At 37.4% G+C, this 15,837-nt stretch overlaps 1 protein-coding gene across 1 annotated transcript in view; it reads right to left on the bottom strand.

Annotated features, from left to right (window-relative positions):
• Window positions 1-9,072, bottom strand: part of LOC150097282 (adenylate cyclase type 10-like) — a 164,569-nt gene extending 155,497 nt beyond the window's left edge. Inside the window, exons 1-3 of the mRNA XM_090407635.1 lie at window positions 8,960-9,072; window positions 5,307-5,492; window positions 3,503-3,692 (exon numbers count right to left, since the gene is read on the bottom strand). Of these exons, the coding sequence (XP_090263761.1) occupies window positions 3,503-3,692; window positions 5,307-5,492; window positions 8,960-9,072 (489 nt within the window). The remainder of the gene's footprint in view (window positions 1-3,502; window positions 3,693-5,306; window positions 5,493-8,959) is intronic.
• Between the last annotated feature and the right edge of the window lie 6,765 nt (window positions 9,073-15,837).

The raw sequence follows: 15,837 nt of genomic DNA, 5'->3' as shown, positions 1-15,837 counted from the left end.
GAAATGTTTTGTAACAAAAGTTTTGTGATTATAGGAGTAAAGACTGGTAAGAAAAAATACAATATGAACCACAAAACTATTAGTTATACCATGCAGACAATGAGTCTACCTACTGACTGTAATGTGGCTTCAGCAATTTTTCCATATACCACTACTTGGGCTAAGCAAACTTTGTCAGAGTAGATGGTGGCAAGATGCTGTCTGAGTTAGATGAAACCTTAATCACAGTAATCATATTGTTGAAATGTACTATTTATTGACTGATCTGCAGAATTAATTTAATTAGTATCCTCACCTCTCAGGAAACTCTGATTTCTAGTGAGTGCATCCCCCAGGTGGTAGATTGGGGATCCAATCAGATATCCCAACAGCATCTTGCCACCATCTATTCTGACAAAGTCTGCTTAGCCCAAGTAGTGGTATATGGGAAAACTGCTGAATATTTTTGAATAAGGATCCATAGACCAACAGGGCTCTAGGGACTATCATTTTGATAGTAAAGGTAGTTGGCATCCCTAGGATCCCCTAGCTGAGTTTGCTATCTTCTTCCATTTACTTTGAGACGAGCCCCTTCTTTTTACCTTTCATGTCTGGTCTCACTTGACCAACTCCTGTCTACTTCCCAACCCGATGCTATTAGAGTAGTTGAGGGATAGGGGTATTTCCTTTTTCTTTTCCTGCCTTAATCTCTTATTTTAGGGATAGAAGGAGCTCATAGTCAGGGTGAAGACAGTTCTTCTAAAGGGTAGAGGTTCCAGATGCTAACCTCTCTGTGTGGCCTAGTACAGTCTGAGGTTGGTTCCCCACCTTAGAATAAAATTCTGAGATTTCTAAGGTGCATTCTGAGAATAAAATTCTGGTCTTCTAGGAAGTTGGGGGTTAAGCAAAGGGCTAGCATCTTTTTCTTATAAAAATATCTTACTTCTACATAAAATCTTACTCTTCAGGAAAAGAGTGGAAGTGGACAGAAATTTAGGAAATGAAATTGGTTACAAACATTGACTTTGGAATTTGAAACATGGAACATACATTTTAATTGGAAAATTAGAAGTATTAAAAGAGATTACTAACAAAAACTTAGATTTGATGGTTTTTAACAGGGACAAAAAAGAAAGGTACTGGATGTGGGGTACAGGGTGGCCATTGGTGCACCCAGGGAGGGGGTCAAGGGGCCCTGGCTCCCTCCCCCAAAAGAAAAAGGAAAAAATACTAGAAAATTTTCCAAAAATCTTTTCCTAATTAAAATTCTTTATTTTTTAATTTATGTTGTGTGTTGTCTTCTATTTCTGTACTACTTATGAATTAGCGGCCACATAAGGGGAATACCCTCTGGCTCTCGGGAATCACGGCTGTTGTGAACACAAAGCGAACGAAGTAGTGCTCGGGCGATACTTTGCCCGAGTCGGGCCAGAGATCACGGGTATCATGTATTGGCTATCACTGCAGATGCTCAGTCATAGGTCGTATGCAATGCGTTGTGTGTTTTCTCAAATCCTCTACTCAACTCTCCCCCCCCCCCAGATTAAATCTTGAGTACTCGGCCCCCTCCAAGATTAAATCCTGAGTGCACCACTGAGGGTGGCTACATATACATCTGGAGTGGTGTGGACAAGGTGAGCAAAGCAAGAGTTGTGATCTCTTTTTTGGTTAAAAAAGAAATGAAAATGTCTAATAAGAGCTGGAAAGAAGTTAATGAGCAGTTATTAAAAATAATACTCAATATTTATGGAGTGAAAATGGTTATCATAGGAACATATGCTCCAACAGGATGAACCAATATACACGAAATATGAACATTTTGGAAAATACCTAAGGAAAGTACCTACTGAATGGAAAACATCAAAGACCATAATTCTGCATAAAAAAGGTAATAAAGAAGACATCAGTAACTACATACCCATCTGTCTATTAGCACACACATATAAAATATTCACCAGAGTCATCCTAAACAGAATACAAACCTCCATCGACGAAAATTACTGCAAAGAACAGACCGCTTTCAAAAAAAGGCTTTTCAACAATGGATCACATTCAAACTATTACTGAGTTAACTGCAGAGAATACCAGATTCCACTTTGTCTTCTTTTTATAGATTTCAAAAAGGCATTTGACACTGTTGAACATAATGCAGTATTCCAAGCTTTAATAGAACAAGGCATAGAAAAAGCATACATCCAACTCAAAAAAGATATCTACAAAGAAGGCACAACAAATATCACCCTTTTCAATCACCCGATTAAAATTAACTTAAGCAGCAGAGTACGTCAGGGCGATGCCTGATCACCTAATCTCTTCATATCTACTCTGGACAGCATCATTCGAAAAACTGACATGAAAGGTGGAATAAACATTGATGGTGAAATGTTAAATATCCTATCATTCGCCGATGATGTGGTATTAATATCTCGCTCACCCAAACTCTTAGAATCAATGCTGAACAGCAAAAGCCAAAACTGCCAAAAAATTGGATTGGAAATATATCTATACAAAACAAGATGGATGAAAAACAAATACTGTAAGAATCCCACACCATCAAAAAAGTTGAACATTACATCTATCTCGGCCAGTCCATAAAAATGAATAATGACATATCAAATGAAATAGCAAGGAGAAAAAGAGCTGCTTGGATAGCCTTCAACAAAATAAAATCAACAATTATCAACCAAAATAGATATAGAAATAAGAGCCCATCTTTTCCATAGTCACATCTTACCAGCATTAACCTACGGCAGTGAAACATGGAACACAACTCTAAAAGAAGAACAAAGCTTAATACGGCAGTGAAACATGGAACACAATTCTAAAAGAAGAGCAAAGCTTAATAAATTTAACATGAAATAGAAAGAAGAATGTGAATGTAAATAAAATAGACCACGTAAGGCACACAGAAATAAAGAAAATGGACTCAAAGATGTAATAAAAGCAATCTACAACAGCAAAAGACGGGCAGGACATCTCACCAGAATGAGAGACAACAGATGGACAGTCAGAGTAACAAACTAGTATTCGAGAGATACCAAAAGGAAATCTGGAAGACCCAATGATTAAGAAAGTCAAAAGAAAATGAAGAACGGCCCAGACAGGAATAGCTGGACTCTTTACGACCTGCAGTCATGGAAAATCCCAACTGAAATCACAGGTCCATCAAGAAGAAGTATCAAGAAGTATGAACATTTTGAGCAGCCAAGTGAACTGATGAAGACATGTAGGGATAACTAAGAGGTTTTTTTTTGTCCTTGGGGATTTAAACAGTTAGAAATGATCAAACAATTTAGCAGTTGAACCTTTTGGAGAAGATGTAGAAATTGACAATGGTAAATGATAAAACATTATGTAAAGGATAGGAATGATAATACATACTGCATGTTAAGTTCTTGGATTTAAAAAAAAATGCCCTAAGCAGATCTTCTACCAACAGTATAAAGGTATAAAACTTTATATACAAACTAAAAGTTATGTATCATATTTTCAGTTACTGAAAATAATAGGTATAATTTCCTACCTGAAGATCAAATATATCATTTAGTAAATGCATTGGAAGGTCATAATGTGGAATGATCATATCCTGAAGAAACTTTTGCTTCTCATCTATGCTGTTCAGTTTTTTAAAACCAATTAATTCTTGTAGTAAAAATGAAATAGTACTAAATCGTTGCGTTAATCCTTCTACTACAGCACAGCATGCTGCAACTCTGTAACAAAACTAAGTATATCTTAAAATAAAATACAGTATTTCATTTTATTAAATCAAAAATTAAATATATAAACTACATTTCAGCAAAATTTACATCTTCAAATTTAAACTCACTGGAATTGCTGACTGAGTGCATAGTGTATCTGTTCTTCAACCAAGAGGCAGGGTGTTGGAATTTCACCATTGGCATAAATTTTATGAATTTGTTTATTTGAAAGATTGATTTATATCCACCTGCAGAGTCTCTACAACACCTTTATTAACTATGGTCCTCTCCAATTTTGCATCATCTGCAAATAACTGGATATTCTAAAATTCTATTATTATAAAATAGAATTCCATCACCAGAAACCATCTTAGTTAATAAAGGTGTTGTAGAGACTGGATCTGGATCCCTTGCAAATACAATTAATCCTTTCCAATATCTCTTCATCCTTTTGGTTACCAGGTAACTAAATCTATATGCAGCCTAATCAAGCCTTGTACAATGCTAAAATTGTTAAGACAGCACAATAAATTCTGGCAATGATGCAGAGGACACTGACTTGTAGAAGTAAGGAAATTCCAGTTCCATTGTATAAGGCCTTGATTAGGCTACATATAGATTTGGTTACCTGGTAATCAAAAGATGAAGAGATATTGAAAAGGATCCAGATGCAATTAACTAAGATGGTTTCTGGTAATGGAATGTTGAGTATCCTCTAGACCAGTGGTTCCCAAACTTTTTCAGGCCACCCCCCCCCTCGAATCCATAAACTCATCGTAAGTGCCCCCCTGTCTTACCTGAGTCCACCCTACATTCAGAAAAGCGATTCACACAACCCACAAGGAACAGTAATAACATTTTAAATAAAAAAAAAAAAAAAACATTTAACTTTAATAACAACTTTACATTAAAATCTAATAAAACATTGTATAATAAGGCTATTCAATAGCAGCTATTGACTTGAATGTTCTGAAAATAAATCCTTAATGTGATGAATGGGCTCTTAAATCTCCACATTGAGTTATCTGGAGTCTTATTCAAATTAAGCTGATATTGAATCCAAGATTATTTCAAAGCTGAATAGAGAAACCACAAGAGTTTCATACCGAATATAGATAGAAACTATAAAAGTTTCGGCAGATCCAAGCGTAAGCAAACCTTTCATGACAGGGGCAACTCATAGTAAAAGAGGAGTAATACTGATCACTATCCTTGGTATTTCCCATAATGTAAAAGACATCTCCTAGTGGACATGCAAAAAATCATACATGTCCACTAGGAGATGTGTTTTATATTATGGGAAATACTAAGGATAGTGATCAGAGTTTACTTCATCTTTACTACGAGTTGCCCTTGTCATGAAAGGTCTGTTTACGGTTGGATCCGCTGAAACTTTTATAGTTTCTATATTTGGCTTTGAAATCTCTTTGCAGAAAGAGCAGAAATCTCTTTCTGCAACCAAACTCTTCATAAGATTTTAAGATTTCTTAAATTTTGGCTTCAGCTCAAAGTCATTTTGTAGCTCAATTAGTTCTTCCTCCATGACTCCCACTACCTCAGTATCAGAAAATGGATTTATTACCTAATCTGGAACTTCCAACGAAAGTAAATCTTTAATCTACTTGCCTTGTCAGAATGTACTTTTTGAAATGTTCAATTATTTGGGAAGGCTTCATGGCCTCATTAGAGAAGATCCTTTCACAAATTGGCACCTGCTGGTTTGTTGGTGCTGGTATGCATCCATATTTTAGGTATTCAATGCTATACTGCCTACATTTCTTCTTTGACATATCTGCATCTGCCATTTCTATTCTGGAACATGCAGAAATAAGCGTACATACATATTTGAAAACAGTTTTTGTAAATAATAATCTTTATCTTTATATCCTCACAATATAACAGAACCTATAATTTGCCAAGCTGTGACACAACACTTACATAGCTAAAAGCTTCACATTTTTGTTCATAAGTAAATAAGAATATGAGAAAATACATTATAACACATTCAGTACTATTAAGGTAAAAAAGGACCACTTCAGAAATTACCAACAAAAAACTCAAAAAATGTCTTGGAAAACAACAACATGGAAAACAACGAAAGATGTCTTGGATACAATAATAATCAAACAGCAGCAATTAATTATTGCACATTTCAGCATTTTGCAGCACATCTTCAGTGTCCCCCTGCTGGCCTCCCCCCTAAGTAATCCCACCGCCCACCAAGGGGCAGTACCAACCACTTTGGGAACCACTGCTCTAGACTCTGCAATTTGCACAGTTTAGAGGATAGGAGGAGAGGGAGACGTGATAAATACATAGAAGTTGGTAAGGCTTTTATTTTTTTATCAGATTAATGTTAAAGAAGTTTTTCACAGAATGGTGGGATACGGAGGAAGAACAAGAAGTCATACCCTAATAAGGAGGGTTCCAATGAGGAAAGCGTGAGAAGCAGGTTTTTTTTTTGCATGGAGAGCAGTGAATGAGTGGAATGGATTGCCTGAGAGTGGTGATTACAAAGAATGTGAATATACTTAAGCATGATATGATTGATGAGCTGTGTGTGTGTGTGATAGAGAGACCTCCCACAATACGTTTTAGACTCCATTGTCTAAAGATGATGATAATAATAATGACAATTTCCCTTTCAAATAATTTTGTAATGGTCTAAACAGAAAACCCTGTGGCATACCACTGGTCACCTCTCTTCTGTGGAATTCTACTCCACCATATATTACTTTTTTTTTTATGTCTGTCCATCACCCCACTCTCATCCATGTCACCAGCTTCAATTTACATAATAGACTTCCGTGTGGTATCCTGTCAAGTACCTTTGCAAAGTCCAGCAGTATCTTAGTATAGCCATTTCCCTTATCTAACTCAACTATCACTTTATTACAGAAAATGAATAAACTGCTGGCCTGATTGGCAGAGTGATTAGTATATCTGTTCTCCAGCCAACAGGGTGCAGGTCCTGTTGATTATGGTTGTAGCCATTAAATTCCATTAACTTTTTAATAGTGAGAAGTTCTTGTTGTAAGCTTGAAGGCGAGGAGCACACCTTATGTGCTCTATTAAGGACTTGATAAAACCAATTTTTTGAAAGGTGTGATGAGCTGACTTTTGATGGATGTATCTGCCAGTGAAGGTAGGTTTTCGATAAAAACTGGTTGATAAATTACCAGAGGCTATGTGCGTTAGGCAGATGTCCAAGAACTACCAGCCTTTTCTTTTTCCATGGTGAACTGAATGCATGGGTGAAGGCTATTGATCTGTTGTAGGAAAGGTAAGTTCATTTTCAGAATGAGGCCAAATAGCAAAGACATCATCAACATAAAACCAATGAGAGGGTTGGGGGATGAATAGATGAAAACAAGGTATCTTCTAGATTTCAAAAAATAGTTTGCCAAAAGTGGAGACAGAGGGCTATCCATGGCAGTACCTTCAACTTATCTATATATCTTCTTTTTCCAGCTGAAATATCCTGACTGTATAACAAATTCAAAAGTCATTGCAATATTATTATTATTATTATTAATGACACCTCCAAGGAGTCCGAAGACTTGCCTACAACTGTTTCAACTACTACGATGAACCTCTACTACGAATTATCTCAATCAACGCCATCTACCGCCCACCTCCACTACCAGAACTAGTATTTTTTGTCTGTAAATTGTGTGTGTTCTGAAGGCCCGATTTGTCTGTATGCGAGATGAAAACTCATCATATAGTAAATTAACAGTGTCAGATAATGGAATTGGTAAAATGGAAAACAATGTCAAAGCTGACTAATAAATCTGACTCTTGTATTTGAATATTCTTCATTTTTTCAAGAAAATGTGTGGAATTCTGGATGAATGATCTGGATTGTCCAGTGTGAGCAGTTAAACATGACAGAAATTTAGCAATTCTATATAGGTGGGAAAGTCAATACAGTTCATGATGGGTCTTACTTGATAGCCTTCTTTATGAATTTTTGGGAGGCATATAAACAAGGAGTTCTTCCAAAATTAGTACGCAACTTGCCCACAGTTTTTTTGATCCCAGCTAACAACTTCATCAAGCAGCTTATTTAATTGTTTGTTTTGCATTTTTGTAGGGTTATAATTAATTTCTTGATAGGTGGAGGTATATCCTGTAAAAGGCAGTCTATTTTTCTCTCATAGTCAGCCTTATCCATTACCACTTTTCCTTTATCTGCTTTCAAAATAGATATATTGTATTTTTTCTTAGTAGAGGTAATTTGCTTTTAAAAAGTGAAGCAGCCACTTCAAAGCATAGTTTATTAGCATCTTCGCTGGAAAGTGCCAAATGACAGATTGCATTCGATTATGCAAAAATTCCAGATACGGGATGCATTTTGGTACCACAGCAAAGTCATGGCTGTGGTCTTTTAGTCATTAGTTTCAGCATCAGATAATGGGTGACCAGAAATATTCACAATTTTGTGAATATTTCTTATATAACCATCAAAAATAGTTGTTTAATAATATTTTTAATATTATTATTTATTAATACTAATTTCTAGTACATGGCAACAGTTTTTAATTTGCAAACCACCGACTGCTGTATGTACTTTGTAATCTGTTTCCTTTAAGCTGCTTGTTTCTACACACTGATGATGTACTGTTATTTTCAGTATGAAATATCTGTATTTTCAATGCATTCAAGTTAATTACTGTGGTTATCGTGTAATTTATTATTTATGACCTTGTATATACTGTAAGTTCCCCTTACTAACTTTGATTCTGATAATATCACCTGTCCATTCTTCAAGATTTCCCTCAAATTCTCTCATTTAGTCCTTATATGCATAATTCCATAAGTCAGTTATCCGTCGTGGTCACCTGCTTCTGGATGTTCTCAAGTGATTCTCTGTCTCTCTTTCTCCCCCTCTCTCTCTCCCCCTCCCCATCTCCAAGGAATCCAGATGACTATATCTGCACACGGTAGTCCAGATGTGGTCTTATTGTAGCCTTGTAAAGTAGGAGAATAACTTTTTTCTTACAGGTTAGTGTTCTCTTCAACAGCACAGTAATCTAAGGTGATCCTTAACCACCTCAGCAACATAGCTGTAAATTTCAGTTCACTGTTCACAATTTCCCAAGTCTAGCTTCATAGTCTGTTTGCAGCAAATTTCCATTAATAAGATACTTTTCCAGCTATGTTCTTCATCCATAATGTATAAACTTGTTTTAACATATTAAAACAGCATTCATTAACATTTTTCCATAGAATTAGTCTGTTCAAGTCAGCCTGCAGGGATATTCTGAATCACTCACTCCAACTTAGCATCATCATCAAACAAAATATCACTTGCTAGACCATCCCCAGTATGATTAATATACAAGTTAAATAACAATAATCCACATACAGAATCCTGTGTACTGGTCATGTTCCTTCTCTTAGGTTCAGGAACTCCATATAACACTTTTTGCTACTTGTCAGTCAGCCACTCTCCTAAGCATGTAACAAGTTTATTTTTTGAATATACTTGGAGTTTATATAACAACCTTGCATGTGGAATCCTGTTAAATGTCTTGACAAGATACAACAGAAGTGTCAGGGTATATATCCATTCATTTTATCTAGCTATCACACTATTATAGAACATCAGAAGATGGCTAAAGATCTACACTTAACAATGTCATGCTGTCCTCTAAAGAGGATCCTAGTGCTGGCTATCCACCTCTGAATGCAATTCCTCATCAGTTACTCCAAAACTTTGAAGACCACACCAGTGAAAATGACTGGGTTATAACTTGCTACATGAGTGCTCCACACTTATATACTGGAAATATCTTACTCTCCAATCACTCAACAGCAATTATATATGAGTTGAGACCCAAGCTAAACAACCAGGTCAGGGGAATTGCTAGCTAGGTTGCACACTCTTTCGTCAGCCTTGCCGATACAGTGCAATCCAATCACTGTATTTGAAACAACCTCTTCTAACAGTTTTAATACTTCCAGCTCACTTTTATTCTCCTCTGCAAGTTGCCCTCTTAGCTCTCAGGAATGTCTACCTTACTTACGCTGATCTTTTACGTTACAAATGAGCCATTTCTAATTTCTAATTGCACATTTCTAAAAGAAGTGTGCACACTTCTTTTCACTTGCAACATGCAATAAAAATTCTCTTGAATTTCTTTTGGCCTATTTAACTAACTTCTTTTCATAATCCAGTAGGCCTTCCTCACCATGGCTGTTACCCTTCTAGCCTGCTCTTTACACTTCTATTGAGCTTCATTACTTGTTTCAAAATATTGAATAAACAAAATTTAAAAAAACAAATTGACTTGTTTTAAAGTGATATACCTCCATTATTATTATTATTATGTGACACCTCCAGGGAGTCCAAGACTCATCAAGGGAGGGCATCCACTTCACAACTCTGCCTCTACCACCCAAATTCACCAACTACAACCAACCGCAACTACATACCAATACCATCTACTGCCACTAGTATTTCCATAGACAATCACAAATATCCATGCCCAAGCGGGATTTGGACCTGCAGCCTTTTGACTGGAGAGTGGATATGCTAACCACTTGGCCAACTAGGCTGGCATTTACATACCTCCATTTACCTCTCAGGTGAATTTTTTTTCTCCTAACTCTAAGGATGCAATAAGATATTGTCTTCTTCACTACTTCTCATAAACTGCTGATTCCTCAAGCATGGAATTTTCGTGCCTTCTCAGTTTATTATAATCATCTGCCTTATTATTCCACACATATCCCTTTTAATCAGATTCTCTCAAATGCACTGTCACCTCCCACTAATTGAAGACATAATGATCGAATCATTTATAGACAGATTCTCTGTCTATAAATGTTATCAGAACTTTCCAGACCTGTTATCGGGTCTGGAAAGTTCTGATAACATCTAAAACAAAAATGATATTAAAGCAACTGATATATAATAAATTTAGTTTAATCCTTTATCCAAGTGCAAGCAAACAAAGTTTGCGCCTGAAGTATCTTCAGGACTGAGGAAAGTCGTCGTAAAGGTGGACCAAGCTCTCATCACTCCTTGTCTCAGTATCTCAAATAATGCAAAGCACATCTCCTTGCGGACATGTATAATGCTATGCATTAAGGGAAGGGCCACTATCCAGACCGGTTTTGACCTTTATTGAGGTCTCATCAGTGGGAGCCAGACCCAGAAGTGGTGATACTAAGGCAGAAGCAATGGAGAGGTTATATTTACTTATACGAGTTGACAAAAGGTGTACCACCTTATTATTAAATTACTCTGGCTTTAGAGAAAGATGTTGGAATAATAAGGTGGTATCTCAGAATTGTGGTAAAAGTACTTTAAACATTGTTAAAAAAGAGAATTCAAGAATGAGTAGATAAAAATATGATACTGCATGAGGGTCAACATGGCTTTGTGAAGGATTGGTCCTGTCTTAGTAATTTACTAACCTTTAATAATAGAGTAACAGCTGAGTTGGATAAAGGAAATGGTTACACGATGATTCTGCTGAATTTTTTACAAGGCATTTGACAGAATACTACATGAAACTCTGTTATGCAAATTAGAACAAATGGGAGATGGACATGACACTGGCTTAAGTGGACAAGAGGGTGGTTGCTGGACAGATATCAAAAAGTGGTATATAGAGGGACAGAATCAAGGTGAAAACAGGTGACTAGGGGTGTGCCTCAAGGTTCAGTACTGGGACCATTGCTGTTTAATTTGTACATAAATGATATAGGAAATTACCTGAAAGGAAATATTCAGTTGTTTGCTGATGATGCAAAATTAGGTAGAGTAATAGTTAATCGAGGTGATGTGGAGAACTTGCAGGAAGATTTAAACAGGCTGTCAGTATGGGCAAAAGATAACAGGTGTCAGTTTAATTTGGAGACATGTAAAGTTATACATTTGGAGAAAAATAGAAAAGTGTTAGTCAAGAGACTGCAAAAGTATATCCAACATGGCGTTCGGCAGAGAGCCTTTGTCCCTTCGGATGGCTGTGCTGAGAATATCGATATTCTTTCTGCCTTCCTTTCTGATTCCTGCCGACATCTTGAACCTTTGTTTATGGCTTCCCTGGATCTTCAGATAGCCTTTAATAGTGTTCTCTTCTTGCTATTTTAAGAACACTATCTATTGCAGGCTATCCAGCTTCTTTTCTTTTCTTTCATATGTTTTAGAGTTATATTCTAATAATTCTCTTACTATTAATATTGGGACCTGTGCAACTTCTATTCCTGCTATTGGGTGTTCACCAGGGTTCACTCTATCCCCTCTTTTCATCAACTGCATCATTGAAAGTTTCTTCGTTCTCTACCTAACCATATTGGTTACTCTCTTGATGCATCTTCTTTTAATGCTATGGCCTTTGCAGACAACCTTATTCTCGTGACTTCCACTAAGGTAGGCCTGCAGGAACTCTTTGACTGGGCAGTCAACTTCTTTCACGTTAGGGGTCTTACCATAAATGAAGAGAAGGCCTGCTCATTATCACTTGTCCCTTCAGGACGTGACAAGAAGCTAAAGTCGAAAATCTTGAGTTTTTCCTGCACGATAGGCCATTGTATTGCCTCATTGTCCTGGAGGAATGGAGATACCTTGCTATCTTCTTTACACCAAAAGGATGGTCTTCTATTCCCTTCTCTTTAGAAAATGCTATGTCATCTTTAAGAAAAGCTTCTCTCAAACCTCAGCAAATTCTTTTCCTCCTTTCAAATTATTTCCTCCCTAGGTACTATCATAAGTTGATACTCAGGCGTACCTATGTCTCAGTATTGTCCTGTATGGATAAGGCTATTCGCTCTGACGTTCGTTTATGGCTTAAGCTTACTTTAGATACTCCTGTTGCCTATTTTCATGCAATGGTGAAGGACGGTGGACTTGTTATCCCTTCTCTCCACTGGCTTATCCCACACCTCCATTATAACAGAATTAAGAAATTAGAAATATCCACTTCTCAAATTTGCAGAGATGCATGTCATTGTGGCCTTGATACTTTTGGTGGACTAAGTATCAAGGTCAACCAATAGAAACTGCATCAGCAGAGCATAAGAAATGGGCTACTCAACTATATAGCTCTGTTGATGGTGGATCACTTTATGGATCTAATCTAGTACCTCCTCAGCATCAATGGGCATGGGAAGGTATAAGTTGTAGGGCAGGCTGCCGCTACAGTGAAACCCTTTCTCATATTCAGGAGAAGCGGCATGATCCTGTGGTCTCCATATTAAATAACCGGTTAAAAAACAAAGGTTGGGAGACTGCGATTGAACTTCACTATAGGACTATGCTGGTATTAGGAAGCCTGATTTAATTGCAAAGAAGGGTGAAAAAGTTGGGGTTATTGATGCACAGATAGTGGGTACTGAGCACCCACTTCTTGTCAGTCATAGGAACAAGGTTTCATATTATGGGCAGAATATAGATCTTGCTTGACAGATTGAAGAGGAGTTTGGGGCAGCTCCTCATTTCACTAGTGCTACCATCTCCCTTTGTGGTGTATAGTGCAATGAAAAGTTACAAAGACTTGACTTTACCGGCATGATTTCGGCAGACTTTAAAATCTTGTTGCTTAGAGTTTTGCAGAGCACACTTGTGGCTTTACGTCATTACTAACAAATGACTTCTAGAATATCTCATACCAGCATGGGATAGATCTTGATGTATTTTGGCTTCAGCCTTTCTGGCCTATTGGGGCAAAGGCATTGTTTGGCCTTTGCTCTGGTAGACCATAGTATGTAACACTGCATTTCAGTGCAAAGATTTTTTAAATTAAAATTAAAAATGAAAATTAGAGGACATATTGCTAAGGTAACCCATAAGATTAATTGGCTATTGAAGAACGCATTAACAAGTAGAGATAAGGAAGTTGTTATTCCTCTTTATAAGGTCCACATCTGGATTACTTTGCTCAAGTCTTGCCCCAAGGAGTTCTTGGGGATAAGGAAGCAGTGGAGAGAATTGAGAAGTGAGTGGTCTGTGGAATGTTCTCTATGAGAATAGACTGAGAGTGTGGATTGTAGAAGTTAGTTGATAGGGGAAAAAGAGGGGATATGATAAAATCATTTAAGTTGCTTAAACGGTTTTATAAGATTCATGCAAAGGAAATGTTTTGGCACTTTGTTGGAGGCACCAGAAGAAGTGGTTATCCCTGGAAGTTGAATAAAGGTGTGATTAGTAGGGATGCGAGAACTAGATTTTTTGCTTTCAGAGTTGTGAATGAGTGGAATGGGTTGGCAGAGTCAGTGGTGAGTGTTTTTTCTGTTATGGGTTCAAGGAGAGGTATGATAGATTGGGTCTCCTGCAATGAGTCTTTGTACTTCATGGAGGTGCCCATATAATAATAAAGTCCTCACACTCTTACACAACTAGGGGTGACCACTTATTCTCTCTCCTTGTTATGTATCGAAAAATTTCTTTTGTGTCAATATTATAGAATCCTTTTAGTATCTTATACGTTTCTATCATGTCCCCTCATTTCCACCTATCAACTAAACTTTATGACCCACACACTTCAACCTATCATCATAGGAAGAATTCCATAGACATGTCACCAGCTTGGTCATTTGTCTCTAAATCCTCTCTAGCACCTTCTGATTCCCAAGAAACCCATGTGACCAAATGTGTGAGCAGTAGTCGACATTCAGCATTCTATCTCTTCCTCGTGGGTCAGCGTTTTTCTTCGAATCAAGAGGCGATTGCAGCTGTAGAGGGGTATTTTGCAGACCTTACTGAGAACCACTACAGGGACAGGATAATGGTGCTGGAATAAATGTATTAGTCTTAAGGGAGATTATGTTGGAAAATAAATAATTTTGAAATTATAAATTTGTTTTTTCATTGTTAAGCCGAGAACTTTTCAGACCATGCTCGTATGTACCATGCACTAGCCATAACCTAAATTTAATAGTAAATTGTGCTGTGGAATCCTGTTCTGTTCTCCTTTATTTTTGATGCTCCTGGCATTTGTAAATAAACACAGCAATTTACTTTAGGTCTATAACCAATCCTGCCCATACCACTTCCCACACTTAATCATTCCCAATTACCTTTATCACCACTTATTCTATCTATCGCTTCAGATTTAGCTATGCACAGTAAATCCCAGGCACCTTCCCATACTGAACATCCCCATGCACACATCACTACTACTTCCAACATCCACTCATCTTATACAATGTTTGCCTGTCCAGCCTGACCCCCCCATTTCCCCATCTATCTTGCATTCTCATTATATCATTATCACTCAGAATACTACTATTCTCATTTCCAATCACTTCAGCTCACCAGAACTTAGCTTCAAGCCCTGAAACTTCAGATCTCTGTGGCACAATCACAACAGAGGAAATCCAGGAAGCCCTATCACATACCAAGAATGGCAAGGCTGCTGGAACCAATGGCCTCCTCCCTGAGTTCCTTAAGCACCTTGGGCAGCGTGGAAAGGCATGGCTGTCAGTCCTATTCTCCACCATCATTTTTATTGGAGAACTACCAGCCCTCTGACAAGAATCCAAGATAACTCATTCCCAAGCCAGGGAAAGATCCCAGCTCCATTGGAAACCTTTACCTAATTGCTTTCCTATACTCAACTGACAAGTTCCTGGAAAGAATCATACTGAAAAGGATCTCCCTGCTCATCGAGACAGTTCCTCCTATAGAGCAAGCTGTCTATATACCTGTAAGAAACTGTTATGATAGAGAGTCTTGGCTATTACAACTCAAATTGAAGCTGGCTTCCAAAAGAAATTAAAATCTGGAGCTGCCTTCACTGACTTGACATCGGCATGTGATACAGTCTGATCTGGATCAGAGGAATGCTCTCAAAGCTCAGTTTCATCATATAATGTAAAACAACCTTACACCTCTTAGAATCCATGCTCACAAACAGAAAAATTCAGGTCCATATTAGAGGAAGGAAAAGCAGACCTAGATTTCTTCAGAATGGCTTGTCCCAGGACTCTGTTTTGGCTCCAATTCTTTTAAATCTGTATATCGGACATTCCCTCAACAAGACCAAGCAAATATATGTATGCTGACGACATGGTGATACTTCACCAATCGCCTTCTTTCAACTCTCTGGAGGATGCCTTGAACACAGATTTGAAGATTCTCGAGAAATATTTTGAGCTGTGGCACTTAAAGCCAACCCCCAAAACAATGTCCACAAATTTTGAT

Source organism: Typopeltis vanoorti, chromosome 17 (assembly GCF_054136105.1).
Source record: "Typopeltis vanoorti isolate ZY-2024b chromosome 17, IOZ_Tvanoo_1.0, whole genome shotgun sequence".
Taxonomy (NCBI): Eukaryota; Metazoa; Arthropoda; class Arachnida; order Uropygi; family Thelyphonidae; genus Typopeltis; species Typopeltis vanoorti.
Note: the sequence above shows the minus strand (reverse complement) of the source record. Positions and strands in the feature narration are given on the sequence as shown.